The 24,917-nt window shown below is 42.6% G+C and overlaps 1 protein-coding gene across 7 annotated transcripts in view; it reads left to right on the top strand.

The window, feature by feature from the left end:
- ARHGAP26 (Rho GTPase activating protein 26) overlaps nucleotides 1–24,917 on the top strand; it is a 469,263-nt gene that overhangs the window by 15,479 nt on the left and 428,867 nt on the right. For 3 of the 7 annotated variants that reach the window (XR_003309454.2, XM_023187730.2, XM_023187733.2), the window contains one exon: nucleotides 3,656–3,712. The exons of 3 other annotated variants lie outside the window; for them this stretch is intronic. Coding sequence is in view for 2 of the 4 variants with exons in the window: in XM_023187730.2 (XP_023043498.1) it covers nucleotides 3,656–3,712 (57 nt within the window). In the remaining 2 variants the exon portion in view is untranslated. Of the gene's footprint in view, nucleotides 1–2,689; nucleotides 2,841–3,655; nucleotides 3,713–24,917 lie in introns of all 7 variants that reach the window. One more of the 7 variants, XR_003309456.1, reaches the window with a different exon arrangement.

Here is a 24,917-nt window from a genome sequence, read left to right as displayed (position 1 = left end):
TAGGTGGAACTGCAAGCTGGTGTCACTATGCCTGGCTAATTAAAAAACTTTTTTTTTTTTTTTGTGGTAGAGTTCGGGGTCTCAGTATGCTGCCCAGGCTTATCTAGAACTCTTGGCCTCAAGTGATCCTCCTGCCTTGGCCTCCCAAAGTGCTGGGATTACAGGCGTGAGCCACTGCGTCTGGCTCAGAGTTCTATAATTATAGCTAAAATGACTCTCAGATTTGAGGTGTCTAAGATGTTCTGGTTCTACAGAACTCTTAGTCGGACTGTGAGTGGTCTCATCTGGTTAAAAAGCACTGTCTAGGGCTCCCTTTCCTGTTATACTTCCTGTGTTACATTTCAGAGTGAGAGGATGTGCTCAGAACCAGGGTGGGCACAGAACATCTGGCTCACTGGTTAGCCGCTCTGATGGGTAACATTTAGTGGCTTATTTTCTACCTCTCTAATGGGACCTGATGGCAGTGTCAGGTGTCCCATTTTTATCGTTGGGGTGGGAGAGCGCCATTAAAATGGTCTTTAACAAAGTAGGTCAATGATTTGTATTTCAAGAAGAGAAATTTGGGGACATGGAATGAGAGCATGTTATTTGGGTTAGTTGAACAGTTCCAGAAATTATTATGTATTTTTAATGCCAATTAGAGACCTAGAAACCTATTTGGGGAGGTCAGGAAACTGGGTATGAGATCTGAGTCTTTGTAGGTGCTCTGTCTAGAATCTCCATGGAGAATGTATTTTGGACATATACAATGAGACCTGGATAAGATAGATGGCTTACATCTCCCTCCCTTGGACAACCAAGCCCACAGCTGACAAAGCCACTGACAAAGCCACCGACACCTAAGGAGCAGGCTGACCCTTCTGCCTTCCCCTGACTTTCTGTCTACATACATTAGTCATTAAAAGGAAAAAAAGGCAATCCAAAAACATGTATTTTTTCTTAGATAACATGATTATACAGACAATACATGTTCATTAGAGAAAGTTTAGAAATTACAGATGGATAAAAGAAAATGCAAATTATGCCTATAGTACTGATTAGAGATTATCATTTTGGTTTTATAGCCTTTTCAACAGTTCATGATCATCCCTATGTGTCATTACTCTCTAAGATGGTTTTTAGTGGCTACATAATACTCCAGGTATATTGTGTGAAGACTTTTTGAACCGATGACCTATTTTTGGATGCTTAGGTTGCATCTCTCTCTCTTTTGTCCATGATTATTCACCAATTCTTTTTTTTTTTTTTTTTTAAAGATGGAGTGTTACTCTGTTGCCCAGGCTGGAGTACAGTGGCCTGATCTCGGCTCACTGCAACCTCTGCCTCCCAGGTTCAAGTGATTCTAGTGCCTCAGCCTCCCCAGTGGCTAGGATTACAGGCGCGTGTCACCATGCCAAGCTAATATTTGTATTTTTAGTAGAGATGGGGTTTCACCATGTTGGCCAGGCTGGTCTCAGACTCCTGACCTCAAGTAATCCACCCACCTTGGCCTTCCAAAGTGCTGGGATTACAGGCACAAGACACCGTGCCTGGCCAATTAATCAGTTCTTTTAAAGCCAGCTCCCATTTCTCTGCTTGCTCCCCCACTCCCACCCCATTTTTTTGTTGCTGGTTTAGCAGAACCTTGGGCACAAAAAGAAGATACCTTACCGGAGTGTCACAGAATAAAAAATTTCATATGTTGAAAGCATGATTTAAATTTATTTGAACCATACTAATAGTACAGTTGACCCTCGGTATCCGTGGGTTCCTCATCTGGGAATTCAGCCAATCACAAATCGAGAATATTGGGTTGGGAAAAGAGCATCATTATTGAACATGTTGAGACGTTTTTCCTCGTCATTAATCCCTAAACAGTATAACAACAGTATAACTGTTATACTCAGTACAGTATAACAACTATTACAGAGCATTTACCTTGTGTTAGGTATTATAAGTAATCTTGAGATGATTTAAAGTATATGGGAGGATGTGCTTAGGTTATATGCAAATACTATGCCATTTTATATCAGGGACTTGAGCATCCATAGATACTGGTATCTGTTGGGAGTCCGGAACCAGTGCCCCACAGATACTGAGGGACAACTGCAGTAGAATATCTCCACCACTTAAGTGTTTTCTGTGAGTCAGATGCTTTCGTTAAGTGTTTTACAAACTTTATTTCATTGAACCTTCGCAACAGTTTTAATGAAGTATGTACTGCTCTGTTCATTTATAAACTAGCAAACAGAAGCATAGAGAGATTAAGTGTCTCAGACAACTAAAAAGTGCTGTTGTCGGAATTTGAACCTTAGTCTAATGCTAACCCTTTTGCTTGGAACTATTGTTAAACTGCTGACTATAAATTGTTAGCCCAGCCCTTAAATCTTCTGTTTTCTCATTTACAAAATGGGGACATGAGTGCTTACTTGGGAGCACTGGAAGGGTTAAATGGGGTAGCATGTGCAAAGCAGCAGATACAAAAATGTAGCAGCTATTGCTACTCTAATCATTATTTTCACCTTTTGTGAGATAGTAATAGTATAGACATTTAAAAAAATTGTCTCTCTGCTGTCTCTACGTCTGAATCTCTGGTTTGCTCAGTGGAGATAAATCCTCATAATTTTATCTAGAAATTAGACTAGACCTCATACTCTGGCCAGTATTATATTGAATTTAATCCAGATGTCTTGATTGTAAATCTTTCTAGTCACAAGATTCTGCTGTCTTTTCTGGACCGTTTGGGATGCTGAGTTATCAAAAATCATTATAAAAGCAGCGCATCACATGAGTGCCCCTCCCATCCCAACCCATCTCACTACCCAGAGGTGATTACTTAAGAATACTTCTTCGAGTCTAAAGTGTCATAGTACTTAACAGAAAGTTGCCTTATTTATATAATTGTTTGTGTTAAGGACTGATCTCCATTCTCTGGTCATGAATTATTTCTGTTCTCAGTACTAGAAGTTTACATTTCCTCGCACCCCCACCCATACACACTCCTGCCACTCAGCAGACTCGAACACTTGGGCAGTTCTGGGGTAAACCACAGCACAAGACACTCCAAAACATATCTAGACTGGGTTATTATGGGATCTAGGACAAGGGAACCCTTCTTTCCTTAGGTATCCAGGACCAGGATGCTCTTTCCTAATCTCTGCTGAATTTCTGAAGTCATTTTAGTTATAACAACCCACATAAGAAGCTGATTGTCCTAGAAAGGAATCTAGAACCGGGGACTGGTAGAATTTTTTTTTTTTGAATACAAATAAAGACAAGGTCTTTATTAATCCAGTCAGCAAATGTTTATTGTACTCTAGCTGTATGGTAGACATTGTTGTAGTGTTGGGGGGATAGTTTTGAACAAGATTAAATTCCAGCCTTATGGAGCTTTTATTTCTGTGGGCAGACAAGTAAACAAGTAAGTAGGATGCTACTGGATAGTATAAAGTACCATGATGGAAATAAGATAACACTGAGTGCTGGATGGTAGAGGGTAGAGGCAACTTTAGATTATGTAGTCAGAGAACACTTCTCTGAGGGGCTGAATGACCTTCCATTCTAGGCATATAGTTGGTGACCACAGTGTTGAAAATTGTGAGGCATCCCTTTATTAAAGGAAAGACTGTGCTGAATAGTATTTTTTCCCATTGTATTTCTCCTTCTATTTTTGTAGGCAGAATGATACTCTTACTCATTGGAATCATGACCACCTGGAACCTTAGTGATCTTGGTAAGACAGAATCCATTTCTTATATGGCAGACAGACCAATATTTTAGAAGTCATGAACCTTATTCCACTCTTTCTCATCCAGAATTTCCCAGTGGCTTCCCATGCCATTTGTAATACAATTCTGATACCTTACCATGGTTCGTGTGGCCTTGTATGATCAGGCTTCTGCCTACCTTACCTAATCTCTCTCTGACCTTCTGCTTTCTACCTCACTGTGCTTATACTTGGCTGACCTCAGATTCCTCTGATGCTCTGAGCACTTTCCCGCCACCTTCCCTTGCTGGTTTTCTGGAATGCCTTTGCTACAGATTTTTATGTCATCATGTTTTCATCCTTCAACTGTCAGCCAAAGGTCCTCTCAAAGAGTCCTCCTCTGACCATCTGACCTAAAGTCTCAGGTTGCTATCCCATCCTTCCCCTTCTATCTCATTACCCCATTTAATAGTCTTTATGGTACTTCTCATCCTCTAAACTCCCCGCTGCTTGCTGAATAAATGATGTCAAATGTTCCTTCAGAGGGCCCTTCTCAACCACTTGACTTTTTTTCTAGAAGCAACTCTAAGTGTTGATGGCCTTAAGCATCTCTTGGTTCTCCTTAGGTTTTATTTTGCTTTAAAGATTTTTTTTTTTTTTTTTTTTTTTTTTTTTTGAGACAGAATCTCACTTTGTTGCCAGGCTGGAGTGCAGTGGCACGATCTTGGCTCACTGCAACCTCCGCTTCCCGTGTTTAAGCAATTCTCCTGCCTCAGCCTTTTGTCTTGGGTAGACCAGGTGTGACTGCTCTGATAGGATGCTATCTGGCTTCCTTTGGGGTAGCCCAAGAAATGATGTGTTAAAAGAAGTAAGAATCAGAACTAACTGTAGAATAATGCTGTCACCAGCCTCCATCTCCTATCTCGTTCTTTTGCCAGTGTGCTCATTCTTTTTCTCTCTTACTTCTCTATTGCTTTACTTTTCTCAAGTAGGGGAAAGGGGAGAGAAATTGAATGTTTGTAAATCTGTGTCATAAGTAGCACCATGCAGGAGGGCCAGGTCTGCTTGACTGGGCCAGTTGACTTTCGGTGAATTGATGTCTTTCCTAATCTTCACACCTAGAAGAAATGGACTTTTAGCTAACTCTTAAATTGACAAAGCTGTTTGTGAATATGAAACTGCTTTAAAAATAGATATTTTGAATATTAGAGTGTATATTCTCCTCCCTACCCCTCGCATTTAAAGGTGTTAAGTTGGCCGGGCATGTTAGCTCATACCTGTAATCCCAGCACTTTGGGAGGCCAAGGCTGGTAGATCACCTGAGGTCAGGAGTTTGTAACCAGCCTAGCCTGACCAATATGGTGAAACCCCATCTCTACTAAAAACACAAAAATTAGCCAGGCATGGTGTCACGCGCCTGTAGTCCTATCTGGGAGACTGAGGGACGAGAATCGCTTGAACCCAGGAGGCGGAGGTTGCAGTGAGCCAAGATCGCGCCATTGCACTCCAGCCTTGGCAACAAGAGCAAAACTCCATCTCAAAAAAAAAAAAAAAGGTGTTAAGTTTTGACAAATCATTTTAGTTATAGTAGCGCAAATGGGAAGGTACACTTTATAAGCCTCCTAATCAATTACAAAAGAGTCATTTTTCACTTTCCTTTAAAATTAAAAAGAAATTTCTCTTGTCCATATTTCAGGCCTCTCGTTGGTCCATATTTCAGGCCTCTCGTACGTTGTTTGCTGACAGCATTTCTGTGTTGGAACCACATCTCTTGTTCTTCCAGTAGATACCCTCAGGGCATAGTTTCTGCACAGAATTTATCTGAAATCTTTAGTGACCTTTTGCAGGATTTAATATCAGTTCATTTGGATAGTTCCATGTGCATAAATGGGTCTTAACAGGAATTTAGCAAACAAAAGACAATGCCTCCCGTACAACTTCTTATTTTTTAGGCTTGCTAAGTAAAATTTAAGCAGAAGAGACTGTCCGTGTCTCTCTCTTGGGCTTTGGTTTCTGTGCTTTTTTGTGGAACACTACCATTCTTAGGTATTTAGAGTGGGTAGGGAGAGTGAAGGAACAGCATCACCTCTTCTCTATTTTTGCTCACACAGATGCCCTGTTTGGCGACATCTAAGCACTAGAGACTTATTGACCCACATTTTTTTTCCTCCTTCTCCTCCAGGGTACTGACCGTGCAGAGATCTAGTACCACAGTTACTTCTGAAATGTGTTGCCAAATGTAGAAATCTCTATCCCCATTGACTTCTCAGTTGGAAATTAGTTCATGACCTAGAGACTGAGAGCACCCTGGCTGTGCTTTCAGAGCAGGAATCCTTGGATGTAGCTGTGGAATGAGCAGCGTTGGAGGATTTGAGAAAATCCTGGACCTGAAATGCAAGCTGGCCTGTGTTTTCCTGATGTGCACGGTGACTTTTATTGTGCTGATTTCTACTATCTTGATAAATAATAACATTAAAGTTCTTTCTGTGTTCAAAATCTTTTCCTTGTTTTCCTATCAAGCTGTTTTTGAAAGCATATTTCATCTGTTTTCAGCAACACTGATAACTGATGTTCATCGAAGGCAGAAAGGTTGGAGGAACTTTGGCCAGTGTGGGGCAGACAGAAACCCACATGTGTTCCCCTTAGACATCAGGGGGTTTGTCAGCTGCATTCTGCCAGCTTTGTAGAACAGCATGAATCCACTCCTGCCCTCGAGTAGTGGGACCACAAACAGGACATGGTGCATGACCTGGAGGCCTGACATTCGTTCCTCTGCCTGTCCACTGGAATGACCAGGCTGAGACTGGTTGCCAAGCAACCCTGGACCTAAAAGCAGCAGGAGAATTTGCCCACTGATTGTTATATCCCTTTGCTTTTTTTTTAGTCTTTCTTTAGAGGCTTGAGGGGTCATGGCTTTGGGTGGCAGGAGATGAAGCATGCTAATTTGAAACATTGATGGTGAGTCTTAGTGTTTTAGTCTCACCGGTCCCAGCTCTAATCCGATCACTTGGTGTTAAATTAGGAGGCCTTAATGTCTCTCTGAGAGCCCTAGAGAGATGGAATAGATGGGGAAAAGAGAGTGGAACCCCTTCAGGTCTCAGTATGGACATGGAGTACTGGTGAGGAGCTTTGCTGACAGTGAAGGCAGTGCTTGTTATCACCATTCTCTCAGTTGGTTTTATTTATTTATTTTTTCTTTTTCTTTTTCTTTTTTTTGAGACAGAGTCTCACTCTGTCACCCAAGCTGGAGTGCAGTGGCATGATTTTGGCTCAATGCAACCTCCACCTCCCGGGTTCAAGTGATTCTTGTGCCTCAGCCTCCCGAGTAGCGGGATTACAGACATGTGCCACCATGCCTAGCTAAGTTTTGTATTTTAAGTAGAGATGGGGTTTCTCCATATTGGCCAGGCTGATCTTGTACTCCTGACCTCAAGTGATCCACCTGCCTTGGCCTCTCAGAATGTTGGGATTACAGGCATGGGCCACCATGCCCAGCCTCGGTTGGTTTTAATAAGTTACATTTGTAGATATGGTGCTTCTCTTCTGGCCACACCAAACAGGGTGTTTTCCATGGTGAATGAGAGAAGAACCAATCCAAGTGGCTTAAACAGAGAGGGAATTTGTTGTGGTATGTTGCTGGAAAGCCCAGTGATGTTCTAACTGAAGACCTGCCAGACTCTCATGACTCCAAAGGATATCAGCAGGCTCTGGTCTCTGCATCTGTCAACTCCACTCTTCTCTAGGCTGGCGCCATTCTCAGGCAGCCTTTTCCTTCACATTGGTGGGATGACTTGGCCACGATTTTAAATGGAAGCCCTCAGTGTGGTTCTCATTGGCTCTTTGTTGAAGCCTGTGCTCATCCTTGAGATAATCCCTGAAGCCAACCTGACTGAACCCCAGAGTAGAGTTGACAGTGGGTGAAATAAGTGTTCTGAGAGTCAGGGAGGGATGATTTCCCAGAGGAATACTGGGGTGCTATAAATATAGAAGGAGGGGGGATAGAGGCCAAGGCAATGCAGTTACTCCACACTGGCATAAGTAAATTGAACACGGTCATCTGTGGAAGAGAAAAGGCCCTGCCTTCCAGATATAGCATGGTTGTTACCCACATTTGAAAATTACTTTGGGCGATCAGGCTGTCGTTTAATAAAGTAACCCTGGAAATTCAAATTTGTAGGGGGAAAAATCAGATAGTTTTAGGATTTTAGTATTAGGCACCACCAGGATTGGGCAGACGGTGAGCAGCCTAAGAATGGTGTTTGGGAGTTAAGTGCCTAGAGAGTAGGGGACAGGGATGTCAGGCAGATAGGAGGGAGAGAGGGGACTGCCCCTGTTGGGACAGATGATAAGAAATGAAAACAAAATGATGTATGAGAACTATTAAGTAATGCCACAGAGTTCTGTAATACCCCAGTCAACGATTGATTGTCTTATAGCCCAGCCACTATGAGAGCTAGTTCCTTATCTTCCACAGTCTCTTTCTCTTTATGATATTTACATTTTGGGAAATAAACTACAACTAATAGAACTTGTTGTGAATCTGTTGATGTCTCGTATAATGGATTAGACTGCAAAGGTAGGCAAGCTTTTTCTGTAAAGGGCCAGTTAGTAAATTTTTTAGGCTTTGTGCACTACATAGTGTCTCTGTCGTATCATCTTTTTTTAAAAAAATTTACAGCCCTTTAATAATGTAAAAACCATTCCTAACTCACAGGTCATACAAACACAAGACAAGAGCCACATTTTGCCTACCCCCAGAATGGATTTTGGAGTCAGATAGACCTGGGTTCCAGTCTGGCTGTTGCTCATTGACTGTGTGGGCATTTTAATCTCTCAGAAACTCAGTTGCCTCAGTTTTTTCATCTGTAAAGTGAGGCTGATGAAAGTGACCACCTCATAGGGTTATTGTGAGGATTACTCAGAAAGTATTGGCTCTCTGGAATGATATTGTTGACTCTTTACCACCGCACAGCATGCTCTGGGGAAGAAGAGACCAAGCTCTAATGGTCTTTATAATCTCAGTTGTTCTTCCTCTTTTGGTGCCTCCTTTTTCTCTGTTCTGGGCAACTCTTCATCAGGTTTTGGGAACTTGGTGCCAATCTCAGTTTCATTTCTGGTGTGTTCAGGAAGTGACCCACATTTTAATCCATATTTGGCAGTAACCAAAATAAATTGGCTTGGTTCATTACCCAAGTGTAGAATATGTACTTGTTTTGCTTCCAGCCCCAAATTCCCTCCTTATCCACTTCTTCATTATGTTCCAATTTATCAGCCTATCAAGGCCTCTTATTAAAGCCAGGAGGAGAATTTTTTCCAGTTTGAAAAGAGAGAATGTCAGAATTGTGGAGTTTTGTTTGTTGAACTTGGTAGATGGATGTCAGCAGGTTTGGGAAAGGGGCTGAATTTATCCCCAGAATCTCAGCCCTATTACCTACCACTTTATACAGGTAAGTTATGATGGAATGGATAGAAATCATGTGACCTCTCAAATCCCCAGGATCCTGAAAGTATCTGCCTTTCTAAAGACTTTCTCAAATGTCATCTCAGCAAGTTCTACCCTGACAGCCTCCCCCATCCCACTTCTCTGCTCTACTTTTTTCTGTAGCACTTATCTTGTTTTAACATGCTGTATAATTTACTTTGTTTACTATGGTAAGTTTTTCTGTGTGTGTGTGTGTGTGTGTGTGTCTGTGTGTTTGATCCGTCTCTGCTACTAGAATGAAAATCCCACAAGGGCAAAGGTGTGTGTCATTGTTCATTTCTACATAACCAGTGCTTACGATGGCATCTGCTGTATAGATAAATATTTGTGGAATTAATGAATAAACACTTTGATTCTTATATCGGAATGTTTACTACATCTTATTCTCTCTGGCCAAAGAAGACATAAGACTTGGGTTTAAATATTGACTCTGCCACAAATTGCCTCTGTCTTTGAGCAAATTATTTAATCTCTTAGGACCATAGTTCTCTTATCTTTAAAATAAGGGGTTAGAGTAAATGATTGCTAAAGTTCTATAGTTCTGTGATTATAATCACTGGTTAAAAGAGATGATGTACTGCCATTAAAATTCCCACATATATTTCCTAAAAACAGTTTGAATTTCATTGATGGGCAAAGTGAATCAAGAGTTTCAGAAAAAGTCTTTGGAGGCACCTTCTGCTTTCACTAAAACAGTTCTCAAGTATTACAGTGTAATTTCTTTCAAGAACATTTCTGCTAGCCCTTTTAGGATAAAGTTCAGACTTCTCGATAGGGCTTTCTGAGCCCTGTGGACTCTGGCCCCTGCCAGCTTCTCCAGCCTCACATTGTCTATGTGTGTAAGCTCTCTGCTCCAGTCCTTCTGAATCTGTTTTGATTTTTTCTAATGGATAATGGATTTCCCAGCATCAGTCCACTGAGTATTTCTGTTCTTTCTGCCTGGTGTCTCTGGGACCATCCCTGTCCTCCTTTGTTTGGCCAGTGCCTACTGGTTCTTTAGGTCTCAACACACAAGAGGGTGTGGACTTAGGGAGGGATTGACAACGGGGTTCCATTTCCACTGGGAAGCTCTCTAGCTAAAGTGTGGTGTCAGAAACTGTGACTAGCCTGGTTGGCTAGATCATCTGTGCAGTAAGAATCCAAAAGTTGTTGGAATTAGATTGCGGAAGGTTTAGGTGACACAGTGAAGAGTATTTGTTCAGTGGACACTGGGAAGTCACTGTAAGTTTTTTGAGTAGCGTAGTGACATAATCAAAATTGTGTGAACTAAATAGCCCAGATCTACCTCAAAGAACATTGAAAATATCATTTTTCTGATCTCTAAAACGTCCTTTGGGAGATACATGCTAGGTTTCCTGTTTTGTAAATGGGGAAAAGCTGATTAAAGGACTGATTTTCAGCATCATAGGAAATCTGTTGATTGATTGAGCCAGTGTTTTTATAATTAGATAGAATTGTGATCTGCAGGATTGATGAATCTTGCAAGTAGCTTTGTTCATTTTTCAAGTGGGCAACAAGATGAATATTTGAGTGTTGAGAAGCTGTCCCTCAAAGGTGACTGACTCATGGATTCTTCAGGAAGCTTTGGCAGAGACTTAGATTCTGCTTAGAAGATAAGTGATGCTTTTGGGGGTGGTCACAGGGTGATTTTTTTGTATTATAGCTGTCTGTGCTCACCCTACGTAGTTACTTATGTTGTGTTGACTTGGCAAGATCAAAGAACAGGTGGATGCTGATTTCCCCTTCTTGGCTAGTTTAGGAATCAAGAGTTCTCTCACAGCAACCCTTGTCTGTGATTCCATTCTATTTAAACCTTAAGGCAGGTATCTCGGTTTTGCAGCTTCATTAACAAACTGTTTAAAGCTGAGTTTGAAAAGGCAAGTCTTTGGTGGTATGATTGATAATCTCCAAAGACCAGTTCCCACTCTGTTGGGGGAGTGCTTTTTCAAACTTTAATGTGCATCCAGATTGCCTGGGGACCTTGTTAAAATGCAGGTTCTGAGGTGGGGCTTGACATTCTGCATTTCTTACAAGCTCCGGTTGATGTTGATGCTGCTGAGTTGCTTGTACTAGACCAAGTTTCCCTTTACTTGACCCTTCTTCTTTTCCCCTATGTCCCAGCCTTTCTCTTTCTTGATGTCTTGGACAGTGGTCCTCATTTAGGGGCTACTAGCGTTTGCCAGCTGGACTCATTGATTAGCTTGTGACTACCACTATAGCCAGGGTGGTCTTTTCAAAATGAAAATCTGATCACATCTGCCACTTCGGTGCTTAAACCCTTTAGTTGTCTCCCATTGCTGTTAGAATGGCCGCCTTATTGTGGTCTGGCTTCCTTTGCCTCTCCAGTCGCATCTAACACCATCTCTGCATCTTCCGGTAACAGGACCCTTTTTCTGCCCCCTTTGATGCTCATGTGCCTCCTCTATCACAGGGCCGTGGTACATGCAGTGCCCTCTGATGTAGCATTCCTCCACTTCCCTTTACCTCTTCCTCCTTTTACATCTCAGCTCAAATGCCACTGCCTCTGGAAGCCACCTGTTTTCCTAGTCTAGTGACCTTCTGTCATTGGCAGGCTTCTTTGGTGTATAGCTGGGACCAGCATCAGAGAAACAGGTTCGGTTGGGTCATGGTTGGATATTGTGCTCTCAAGTGGAGCATTGTGTAGCATTTTAGGAAGTTGTAGATTGCCTAAGCGTTGTCTTTCAAAAGCCACTCTGCCTGGAAGTGTGGTGATGGTGCAAGTACACTTCGTTTCCGCCCAGGACCTATCATGCCATCTAAAGCTGGGTTTGTTTCTGTGTATGCACTTGGTGAACAGTTATATATCCCTTCCCACTTCCCCATGCTTCTCCTTTTTCTACTGGTCTTGTCGTTTTATAAATGCAGAAACTATACCCTCAGGGAAGGAACTGACTAGTTCAGGGCTGTAGGATATATGGCTGACCTGAGAAAAGAATCTAGGTCTCATTGCAGCATGGAGCTCCTTCATCCATCAGGCCAGGCTGGTCTGGCATTTGAGTGGTGACCTTGAAGGCCCAGTAGCTGTCTGGCAGCTTTCCTGGGCATGGGAACAGCCCTGTTTAGGTGATGCTGTTCCTTCCCAATCTGGCATACCTTGAAGAGATAAACCTGAATGTGTTCCACATTAAACCTAACAGATATCGCTAATTTGGTCACCTTTTCTGCTTTTACTCTTACTGTAAGAGTAAAGTAATGCTGCAGGTATTCACTCTTACAGCAGTGAATGGTATTAGGCGTAACAACTGTGGTTTTTGTGTGTGTGTGTGTGTGTGTTTTTTGAGGTATATTGTAATGTATTTTTATTTTCTTTAGAGATTTATGTTTCTGCAATTTGGTTCTTTCTTACATTTGTTATAATTCAGACTGTAAGATCCCCTTAGATGCTAAGCTCCATAAGGATAGGGTTCATGGCTAGATCCTGAGTAGTATGCATGGTGCCTGGCACATAGTAGCCATTCTACAAATGCTTGTCAAGATGAATGTCTTAATTTGTAATATGGTGAGAAGTTTACCCTCCATCTTTCAATAGTCCTGAGAGTGGATGCTTTGAGGCTGAGGGAATTTGTACCTGTGAATTCCTCAGCAGAATTTATTCTTTGAGCTGTAGGAATGACATATGCCTTAGTTCATTTTGTGCTGTTCTAACAGAATACCACAGACTGGGTAACTTAAAACCAACAGAAATTTATTGGCTCAAAATTCTGGAGGCTGGGAAGTCCAAAATGAGGGGCCAGCGTCTGGTGAGGACGGGTCTGCTTTCTATGTCATCCCGTGTTGGAAGGGCAAAGAGAGGATGAGAGAGGCAAAAGGGAGCCAAACCCATCCGTTTATAAGAACTCATTCCTCTGATAATAAACTCACTCCCATGATTACAGCATTGATTCATTCATGAGGGCGGAGCCCTCATGGCCTCATCACCTCTTAAAGGTCCTCGCCTCTTTGTACTGTTACAGTGGCAACTACATTTCAAACATGAGTTTTGGAAGGGACATTAAAACTGTAGCAAAATGTAATTGACTTCACAGCTGCTTATTCACATGCTGGAGTCACTGGCCTAATGTAGTGGAACACATAGTGTTAAATGAGCATGTTTGACTCATTGGTACAAATTTAAGTTGGTACCTTGTCCTTGAAGGCAGGCTCTCAGAGAGCCATACTTCCCATTTGCTGGCACAATGATCTAGAAAGCAATACCTGCATAATAAGTACTATAAAAAATCCAGACTAAGTTTCTGAATGGTGAATAATGTTTGCACTAACTTAAAAGCTTCAAGATTGAGCCTTTAAAGGGGAATTGGGGAGGGCTCTAGAGACATGCAGCTTATTCGCTTCTGTTCTTTAGTGACTCATTGGAGTCCTTCCTCCTACTCTCTCTGTCTCTGTCTCTCTCTCAAACTGCCATCAGAAGGCCAAGGTCTTTTTCTTTGTCTTTTTTTTTTTTCTTTCTGAGATGGGATTTCGCTGTTGTCACCCAGGATGGAGTGCAGTGGCGTGATCTCAGCTTACTACAACCTCCGGGTTCAAGCAATTCTCCTGCCTCAGCCTCCTGAGTAGCTGGGATTACAGGCACCTGCCACCACGCCCAGCTAATTTTTATATTTTTAGTAGAAACGGGGTTTCACCATGTTGGTCAGGCTGGTCTCCAACTCCTGACCTAAGGTGATCCACTCACCTCAGCCTCCCAAAGTGCTGGGATTACAGGCGTGAACCACCATGCTCAGCCTCGAGGTCTTTAGGTCTTTTTCTTATCTAATTCCATTATTTGTGTGTGCTTTGTTAATAGACCTGCTTATGGTGTCAGTTCAGTAGTTTCCCAGCTTTCCACAACTATTCTTGTGAACCTGGCAGCACGTTCTCATGTGCTCACATGTGATTTGATCTCCATAGCTGGAAGGTGTCTGCCTGCAAACTGGAAGGTCTTAGAATCAGGGTGGGAGGAAAGCAGAGGCCATGCCAGAGATCAAAATGATGCCAGGTTCATTTTTTGTTCCAGTCTAAGAAGGTGCCCAGACCTCCACATTGTATGGCTTCTGTTCCTCCCTGATGGGGAACATCAGGTCACAGATGGGGCTCTGGGCAAGAGTGTGTGTGTTTGCCTGTATGATTCAGTCGTCAGCTTACTGCAGGTGCCGCTTCCTGTTCTTGAGGCATCTTTAACTGCATGATGGTGGCGGTGTGGTTTTAGTTGGTTGGAGCACAGGTCTGATTGCTTTTTATTTCTTTTTAACATTTTTTCTGGGCATAGCTTTGCCTCTTTCCTCTGGGTTTGAGCTGTGGAATTGCTGCAGGAGCTTTTTGCATTGTGTTTCATACATCATCTCGTTCTCCCTCCTGTCATCTTGAGGTTCACATCTGTACTATTCTAGTGCTGCACTGTGGGATAATAAGAGTTATAGTCATAGCGAATAGAAATTGATGACACTCTACGTGCCAGACCTTAAAATCCTGTATGTACTGTCGTTCAGTCATCAGAATTTTATAACGTATAGTGTCACTACTGTGCCACCATATCTTTTTTTTTTTTAGATGAGGAAAGACATGAGATCCATGGGAAAGACACTGGATGCCCCTTTTTGGTAAAGACAAACACAGACAAACATGAAAACCCCAAACATCTTTTTGAGAAAAAGAGTGGGTACCTTGCCTGAATCCCTGGCATATTTTCAAGGCTGCCTGCTAAGGTGTAAGATTTAGTAGAGGTTTTTTTTTTTTTCTTTTTTTCTTCTTCTTCTTTTTTTTTTTTTTTTTAAGAACTGTTACCAAGGAGATGGATTGCCTTCCAAAGGCAAATATGATGAAGAATTCCCCGCCCCCCCAGCCCCCGCCTTTGGCTGCTCTTGTGTTCAAAGAATGTCACTGTACCCAACTGTTTTCCTTGCAAGGAATAGGGATGAAAGTGCCTTGTCTTAAACTTTTGTGGTTAGAGAAGCCCACAGCCCTTAGGGAAACATTGCATTTTTTAAAAGATGACTTTAAATCCTTGCTGTTGATGCTTATGTCTAATGCCAGTCATTGGTCTGGGATCTGTGTGCAGAGTTGCCTTCTGTCTGGTGAGACTGGAGTGGGTGTGGGTCAGATTCTGTAACCTCGTGGAGAGAGGCTAAAAACTAGATTGAAAGAACATCAGAGGGGATCTGTTCCCTCTTAAATGCTTGGCAGCTCCAGAGGCCGTGAGAGTTGAGATGAGAGGAACTATTCTGTGGTACCTTTTATATGAATGAGGTATTTGTTTATAACAATATCCAGATAATTTTCTTTTTACAGTGATGGCTACAATTTTGACCCATCCTGTTACCATCAGTGATGAAGGCTATAAACAGATGTGTGGAAGTTGATGTTTTTCAGAATTTCATTTTCATTTTATTCTGAGCATTCTTTAACAGAGCTGTACCCAGTTAGCAGATTTACTTTCTTTAAAGTTTGGTCTCCTTTTATTTTTCTGGTCCTTAATTTTACTGGAAAGATCCATGAGAAGCGAATTTGCTGAGATCTGCCAGTAGATGGAGGAAAGAAAAAGCACAGTAAGTCCTCACTTAACATTGTCGATAGGTTCTTGGAAACTGTGGCTTTAAGCGAAATGGTGTACAGTGGGTTCTTGAATAATGTCATTTTGTTCAGCGCAGTTTTTATTGTAAGGTTGAAGACAAGAAAATTGGTTTTGTGGCCTATCCCATAGGGCTCATTCAAGGATTCAGTAAGCCTCTAGTCCATATTAAGTGTTTTGGGGCCATACAGGCCCAACTGAAGTTCCAGTGTGTGGTGGCGGGGAGAGGCCCCTTAATCCAGCCTCATCCAGACTCTCATAAAGTTTGGGAACCTTATCTTTCTGGTCTGCATAGTTTCTAATGGTGAAAGAATGGTTAATTGAACCGAAAGTGCATTGTGTCTTGTGTTTGGGAAATAAAATAGTGATCTGAGATGCCAATTAAATCTAGGGTTGCGAGATAAAATATGGGACACCCAGTAAAATTTGAACTTCAGATAAATGATGAAAAAATTTCAGAATAAGTATGTCCCAATATAATTGTAGTTTACCTTAAATTTAACTAGTTGTTTTGCATTTTTATTTGTGAAGTCTGGCACCTCTAATTTCATCTCATTGTTTCCCCATGTGGAATCTTTTGGCTGCCTTTATGGTAGCTAAAAATGAGTTGAGGAATTTCACATAGGATGCAGAGGTATGATTTTAACTGCATCTGCCCCATAGTTCCTGTCCTTTGTTGTTGCTAATAGAAACCTGGCCTTTCACGAAAGGTCCCGTCATCTATTAAAACACTGGTTGCATAGCAGCCAAACATTTTTGTTGAGAAATAAGCCAGACGGAAATCTCTGTGATGACACTTCCTTCAACCTCACGCTATTGCCGAACATGCGACGAGGAGGATGTTGGGAATGGAATCATAAGAATCCTCCTGCAGCACGTCAGCAGTTCACCCTGGAGCAGTTAGAGGTCGGCAGGCAGGGACTCTCTGGTGGCATCTGAGGATGTGTTCTCAGGCTTTAATAGCGGGTAGGAAGCCTTATCTGTGGAGGAGTCCAGCAGTGAACATCCCATTCTGCATGCCAAGGGAATGCACAAATAGGGAACACACAAAAACAAAAGAAGTCAAAGTCCTGGTCCTTGATCACTGAGGAATGTATAGTTCCAGAGAGGGATAGGACCAGCAGGTATATACACTACTCTTCCTTTGTGACTTTGTGTCAGCACTGATAGGTGCTTTCCACGCACTGTCATAGTAATCCTTATAGCAGCCCTGTGAACAAGATCCTGTTATTATTCCCATTTTTCACTTGAGGAGACTGAAGCTTAGGCTGTGGGATGGAGCCTGCAACCTGAAAGTCAGCCTGACCTAAAAGTTCCTGTTCTGTCTTGACTCCTTGTCAAATATTGCAAGTATAGGTTGAATCATATGAAATTGCCAGTATATAGCAATTTTGACCTACAAAAAATGACAATTTCATATGGTTCAACTTCATCCAAAGAACGAGACCCAATATTATATATACACACATATATATTACAAATAACTTGCTATTCTATAACTATTACATGTAACTTGCCAAGGCTGACTAGGGTGAATGAAATATGTGGACCTAGTTTTGGGCTCACCAGAGATGCTTCTGGGAAGCTAGTTTTCATTCATTCACCCACTCACTCATTGGCTCACTCACTGAATGGAAACTTACTAAATTCTTCCAAGCATATTATTAAGCATAGGTTTGAACAGATTTTTTTTTTTTTTTTTTTTTGAGACCGAGTCTCACTCTGTCTCCCAGGCTGGAGTGCAGTGGCACGATCTTGGCCCACTGCAACCTCCGCCTCCTGGGTTCAAGCAATTCTCGTACCTCAGGTTCCCGAGTAGCTGGGACTGCAGGCATGCACCACCACACCTGTCTAATTTTTGTATTTTTAGTAGAGATGGGGTTTCACGATGTTGCCCAGGCTGGTCTCAAACTTCTGACCTCAGGTGATCCACCTGCCTCGGCTTCCCAAAGTTCTGGGATTACAGGCGTGAGCCACCACACGCAGGCTGAACAGATTTTTTTTAAAAAAAATTTTTATTGGCCAGGTGTGGTGGCTCACGCTTGTAATCCCAGCACTTTGGGAGGCCGAGGCGGGCAGATCATGAGGTCAGGAGATCCAGACCATCCTGACTAACATGGTGAAACCCTGTCTCTACTAAAAATACAAAAAATTAGCTGGGTGTGGTGATGGGCGCCTGTAGTCCCAGCTACTTGGGAGGCTGAGGCAGGAGAATGGCGTGAACCCGGGAGGCAGAGCTTGCAGTGAGCCAAGATCACGCCACTGCACTCCAGCCTGGGTGACAGAGCAAGACTCCGTCTCAAAAAAATAAAACAAAACAAAAAACAACAAAAAAAAACCTTTTTATTCCGAAAAATTTCCCTCCTGCTCATTTGTAGTCAATTCTGCTCTCACCACCATGCAACCACTAATCTGTGTTTTGTATATGGGCCATTTCTGGCCATCTTGTATGAATGGAATCATGCAATGTATGGTTGTTTGTGTCTGGCTTCTTAGCATGTTTTTCAGGTCCATTCATGTCGAAGCATGTGTCATGAGCTCATTCCTTTTTATTGCTGAGTAGTATTCCATCGTGTGGCCATACCACATTTTCTTTTTTTCTTTTGTTTTTGTTTTTTTTTTTTTTGAGACAGAGTTTCACCCTTGTCCCCCAGCCTGGAGTGCAATGGCGCAATCTCGGCTCACTGCAACCTCTGCCTCTTGGGTTCAAGCAATTCTCCTGCCTCAGCCTCACAAGTAGCTGGGATTACAAGCTTGTGCCGCCACACCTGGCTAATTTTGTATTTTTAGTAGATACGGGGTTTTGCCATGTTGGTCAGGCTGGTCTTGAACTCCTGACCTCAAGCGACCAACCCGTCTCAGCTTCCCAAAATGCTGGGATTACAGGCATGAGCCACTGTGCCTGGCCCACATTTTGTTTTTCTATTCTCCAGTTCATAGACATTTGGATCATTTTTACTTTCTGGCTATTACATATATTGCTTCTATGAACATTTTTATATAAGTTTTTGTGCGGATGTATCATTTCTCTTGGGTAGGTAACTAGGATTGCAATTGCTAGGTCATGTGGTAAGTTTCTGTTTTATGTTTAGCAGGTTTTTGAGGAGGGAGAGTGAAAACTGAGTTTAAAAATGAGTAAAAAAGGCTCAAAAGTGTGACTGAGGTTTGGAATAGCTAATGAGGCAACTGTAACCTGGAATGAAGTACCAGAACCCAGAAAGATGAGCTGGACAGATTTTTAAATAGGAAGGTTAGAGGGGATCTGGAGTTATCCGGCAATCCTGCTGCCTCTCCTTCTCTATGAAGCCAGTGTTCCTTTCTTTGCACATTTGGTAGGGTGGGTAAAAGGCTCCTCTTTCCATTGCTGATTTTGGACACAGGAATTAGAATGTCATTTTTGAACCTTCCAGTGGCAATAGTCCTTAACCGGGAAGTAGCAATGCTCCGCCTTCTAGAGCATCAATTCCCTAATGTGGAAAACCAGTCCCACAGTTTTCTCTAAGAAAAATATGGACAGTATATTATAATGGGTTATTCATAAACCTAAATTTATATAATGCAAAGGTGTGTATCTTATTCTTGGAGTGTATCTTTCTTACTATTTTGGAATAATGAAGACTTTTTTTTTTTTTCTTGGAGATAGGGTCTTGCTCTTTTGCACAGCCTGGAATGCAGAGGCGCAAAGACGGCTCACTAGGGCCTTGACCTTCTGGGCTCAAGTGATCCTCCTGCTTCAGCCTCCCAAGGAGCTGGGACCGCAGGCACGTGCCACCAGGCCCATTTTATTTTTATTTTTATTTTTGTAGAGACGGAATCTCTCTATGTTGCTTGGGCTGGTCTTGAAGTTTTGAGCTCAAACTGCCTGGGATTACAGTGCTGGGATTGTAGGCCTGAGCCATTGTGCTGGCCATGAAGACTTTTTAATTCAGTGATGTTGATATATGTTTTTTAATGGTTGTACATGGCATAATAAGTTATAGGCAATGAAATGTGTGTATGTGTGTGCGTGTGTTTAGTTTAAGTTGGTTTTTGAAATTCCCAAATCTGGAAACTACTGTTCCAAAGAAAGTTTTGGGAAGACATTAGTTGACATGTTTGTATTTTCCCTTCTTCCTTATTTTCTGACATTATTGTGGAGTGTGGGCATCTAGAGTGATGCCTGGATGAGATCACAATGAAAGATGAGTGCAACCAAGAAAAGACAATCCCAGGTGTGTCCCCCCCCCCCATTACTTAGACATCTGACTCTGTGTTAATATATGCAGTTGATAGGCACATGTCATCTTAAATCCTTTTGGTAGTACAAAGAATCCAGAACCAAGTTCAGTTTGGATTTCTTGTGCATATTTGGGACTAACCAGCAGTTGACTCTGTTCAAGATAAGCACTTGTTTTCTATGGATATTCTGCTGAGGTTGGAGGCTCTGAACCAACTGCATGTGGTGAGGGCTTTTATAGGAGCTCTGGATCCTAAGTGTGAAGGGAGCCCTCAGGCTTGCTATACTGTGCCCATTCTCAAGGTTGGGGCTAGGGAGAGGGATTTTGCTGTAACATGATCCTACAGTACACATAACCATGTTGTCCAGTTAATAATGACAACAGTGATGATGGTTGAAATGAAATTAATAACAGTGAAATTAATGGCATGAAATTAATAACCGTGAAATGCATTGAGCCAACATCATGCTAAATGCTTTCTGGCATGATGCAATTTGGTCCCAGCAACAGTTGTGTTAGATAGGTATGGTTATTCCTTTTTTGTGAGAAGCAACTTAGGGGCAGGAGTGTTTAATAAATTGCACAGTTACCTTGCCACTGACTGGATGAGAGATGTAGAGCCCATTGCCAGAAGGGGCCAAGCCAGGGTTCAAACGTAACCTGTTCTTTTAAAACCCTGAGCCTCTCAGGTCAGCAGTTTCTACATCAAATCTTATTCCCAGAGGCCCAGCGCTTCAGTTCAGCTATGCTGCTGAGGTCTTGTGTGTGAAAAGGGAGCTGGGAATGGATTCTGTGGGCCATGCTTAGCAAAACCTCCCTGAGGCAGCCCATGGCTCTGGTGTATCCAGCACACTTTATTGCTGCCCCTCAGTCTATAGACGGCTCTATTGATTCAGCCTTGGGAAGTCTTTGCCCCGGCTGCCCTCTTCACCCCTTTTGTTGATACATTCCCAGAATGTTCAAGTTCACACCCATGTTGCACCCCCGGCTCCTGAGCCTGAGGACAGGAGGTGAGTGCCTGCCCTGGTGCTCGTGGGTATCAGCACGATGGAGATTTGTGCTGATCTGCATGCTGGTGGCTTCCCCCTTGCCTGTGCTTGGTAACTGGGGACTCTACCCTCTGTCTTTATGCAGTTCTTACAGGCCATATTTTAATGCTGTGTCATTTCTTAGAAAGATGGGTTGAAAAGGATAAACTAGAAGCTTCTATCCATTTCTCTTTTATTTTTAAGAATGTTGTATTTTGGCCAGGCGTCGTGGCTCACACCTGTAATCCCAGCACTTTAGGAGGCCGAGGCAGGAGGATCACGAGGTCAGGAGATTGAAACCATCATGGCTAACCCGGTGAGACCCCATCTCTACTAAAAATACAAAAAAATTAGCCGGCCGTGGTGGCAGGCGCCTCTAGTCCCAGCCACTCAGGAGGCTGAGGCAGGAGAATGGCATGAACCTGGAGGCGGAGCTTGCAGTGAGCTGAGATCCGGCCACTGCACTCCAGCCTGGGCAACAGAGCGAGACTCCGTCTCAAAAAAAAAAAAAAAAAAAAAAGTTGTATTTTACGAGCACATTGATCTGAAAGGTGATTTGCATGTCTTTTCTGCTTGTTAAACTCAGCATAGTTTGAGGTGGGGAAATCCCATTCATCTAACTGGTGTCGAATTTTGTTTAGTAGTAATTTCTGTGTTCCCTTTTTCCCTTTCCTCCTTTCCTCTTATTTTTTTTCTCCCCAGTTTAACATTTGCCATAGTTTATGCTTAGCAACCTGTGAGATATGTATGGCTAGTGTCACTCACTTTTGGTAACATGGAGTCACCAAGGTACAAAATAACTAAGTGGAGTGTGCAGGGTCTGGCCAGAATTGGATCTAGAAATGTGGTCTTTTGATTGCTAGCCCAGCTGCTTTCCTTGTTATCACTTTGTGGAGCAGGCTGGACATTGACAATGAGTTCTGAGACTGAGTGGAATGGGAGACCCCTCCCAGCTGGTGGTCGAGCTGCTTAGAGCATGGTCTATCTGTTTGGGACTAGGGTTGAGCTCTGAGATGGACCAATCAACCCCATGAAGAAAGAAACCCCTTCTATCACTGCGGAGTGTACCCTAGCGCCTGTCAGCTGCTCTGGAAGTTTTTGCCACTAGAAGAGGGATGCAGAGCATCTTTTCTTACCACAGCTGAACTGAGAACATATGTTTCATCCATATAGGGCACCTTACTTATGAAGCTTGTGTCCTTGTCCTTTCTAATACTCTGGCACCTCGCCCATCAGATGGCTGCCCCTTCTTATAAGCTAAGTGCCTGTATGGCTGGCTGTTCTGATTTTAAGTCACGAGCTTTGACTTTTATCAGAAATTTACAGCTTGGTTTTCAGAGGAGTTAGTTGAGTGCAATTGTATGAAATGGCAGTGTTAAGTTTTATACTGTAGAAATATTAAACTGGAACTCTGTAAAATATGCGTTTTCAGTGTCTTTTTTGAATGGTTTTGTGTGTTTTATCAATCATAGGCATTTTTATTACTCAAGTAGTCTGTTCATTGTAGAATGATTAGAAAATACAGATAAGCAAAGAGAGAGAGGAAAAGAAAAGAAAAAAATATATATCTACTCTAAATAAAAGTTCCCTAAGAGAGAGGACGGGATGTGAAGGACTTTGAGCTTTTTAGAAGAAGGGGTCAGATCAGCTGGTGTAAGTCTTCACTCCCAGCATCACTCTGTTCTTCCTGTTCTGGACACTAGCAATCAAGACAGAAGTTGGGGTGTCTGAGGATGTCCTGGAGAAAGTCAAGGTGGCTTTTGGTTTGCTGCCCCAGGCAGTGAGCCCCGGTGGTTCAGGGGCCGAAAGTCCTGCAGTTAATCTACCACCTGCAAGGGACGACTGTGAAAAGAGAAAAATAGTCCTCCTTTGGGGTCCCATTATTTATACAGTTGCTAGCTTTCAAGCAGATAGAGAAAAAATAATCTTGCGGTCATGCTTTCCCTCCTCTTAACTTCTCCCAGCTCTGCTGGAGCCATCCATTCCTTCATTCGTCTGTCCATCCATCCATCCATCCATCCATCCATCCATCCATCCACGCATGCATTCATTCATTCATCCACTTACTGGCTCACTTCATTCATCCATTCAATACCAATCTACTGCATACCTGTTGAGCACTAAACATTGTTGCATTTGGTTCTGGGAATGCAGCACGAATAAGATAAGGCCCTTCTCTCATGGATCTTTCATTGGACTGGTGCAGGTTGTAGTGCCATTTCTTCCCTTTCAGCCTTACCTGTGGATACGGTGCCATGAATTTGCGAGTAAAAGTGTTTTTCTCTCCCTGGAGCAGACTAGACCCCTAGGCTCCATCCTAGAGCACAACTCACCCTCAGCTGCCCTGCAACCTGATCATCACCAACAGGGAAGGTGAGGAGAGGGCAGTATTTGACTGATTGAATTCTTCTCAAAATGATACTTTAGTTTTGTCTGCGAGGGGCAGGGGAGCAGATCACAGAGGGAGGAGTTCTTGGCTTTATCAGAGAAAGAAGGCCTCATTGTGTGTTGTTGTTGGAACAGGTCCCAGAGACCTCAGTACAATTCTTTGGACAGGGCTGAGCTAAGCTACCATGTATAAAATAATAGTTGAAAAAATAGTGTGGAATTTAGGGTAGTATCAAAGAGAGCTCTGTGTTTCAGCTGTCTTCAGGCAGAGGGCATGACTTCAGCCCCAGGTCAAGTCCTGTTGTTAACTTCATAATATCTTAATGAACATGCCTTTTTGTGTCTGTGTCTGTTCCTCTCCCCTCTCCCCCTTTCTCTCTTTTGTATGTAGTCATTTATTAAGGGATTTTGATAGAAAATTTAAAACTTAATCTCTGTAAACTCTTCCTTTTGAACTATGGCATACCTGAGTGGATGGGCAAGTTGCAGGGATGGGGACATTTGACACAGAGAACTTACGAAGTTCCAGGAAACCAGTATTTCTGAAACTGTAGTCAGTTCTATTATGATTTTTTGCTGCGTTGATGTAACACCTATTTCATTGTTTACCTAATATTGTTCTTTAAGTGGGAGTTCTTGTTCTTTTTGAAGGGACACACTTTGTTTAATAAAGAACTAGTATAATTTGCCCCAAATAGTAAGTAACGATAAGCATTGATATGTAAACTGTAGTGTTTGTATCCTACATAAAGCGATTTGTGGTATGCAAAGCCATATACATACCACATTTTGGCAAGTTCTGTTGTAGATTGTACCAGCTGTATTCACCATATTCTTGGAGAGTCATATGAATAAATCTACCCCCTTCCAGTCCTTTCCTCCCATTTCCCTCTCCCGCACTAAAGTGAATTGTGGGGCATGACACAAGTTGGAGAGAGGCCCCAGGGAGTGTTCCAGAACTGAGGGAAAGGAGCATTTGTGGCTACTCTGTGCCCTAGCAGTGGGAGTAAAAATAGACCTACCTCCTGGGGTTATTGTTAAGTTTCAGTGAGCCAGTGCATACGGACCTTGCCTGTTAGCACAATGCCTGGGCTTCCCCTTTTCCTGATCATCTACAGGCACTGGCCCCTTGAATAACTTCACTCTTTATGCTGGGTACACAACAATATTGCCAGCGCTGAAGCAGAAGATGCAGACACTGTGAAATATGCTGTGGACAGCCAAGCTGTCCACATGCCAGGAGATTTATTTCCCATCTCTTCATGCAAGCTCTCTCCATCCTGGGTGGCATGGAGTAGAAGCTGAGAGTGTGGGCTCTGGACCTCGACAGCATGGGTTCCAATCCTGGCCTGTCCCTTACGTGAAGTTGATAAGTACCTTATTTTTTCATGTATTCAACAGATAGACATTGTGTGCCTACTGTGGGCTGCCACTGTTCTAGGCTCTAAGGATTTGCTAGTGAACAAACTGAGGGACAGAATCTTGCCTTTGCAGAGCTTATATTCTGGCCTTATTTTCATCTCTTAAATGGAAGTAATAATAGACTTACCTC

Source organism: Piliocolobus tephrosceles, chromosome 4 (assembly GCF_002776525.5).
Source record: "Piliocolobus tephrosceles isolate RC106 chromosome 4, ASM277652v3, whole genome shotgun sequence".
NCBI lineage: Eukaryota > Metazoa > Chordata > Mammalia > Primates > Cercopithecidae > Piliocolobus > Piliocolobus tephrosceles.
This window is presented reverse-complemented; position numbering and strand designations above follow the sequence as displayed.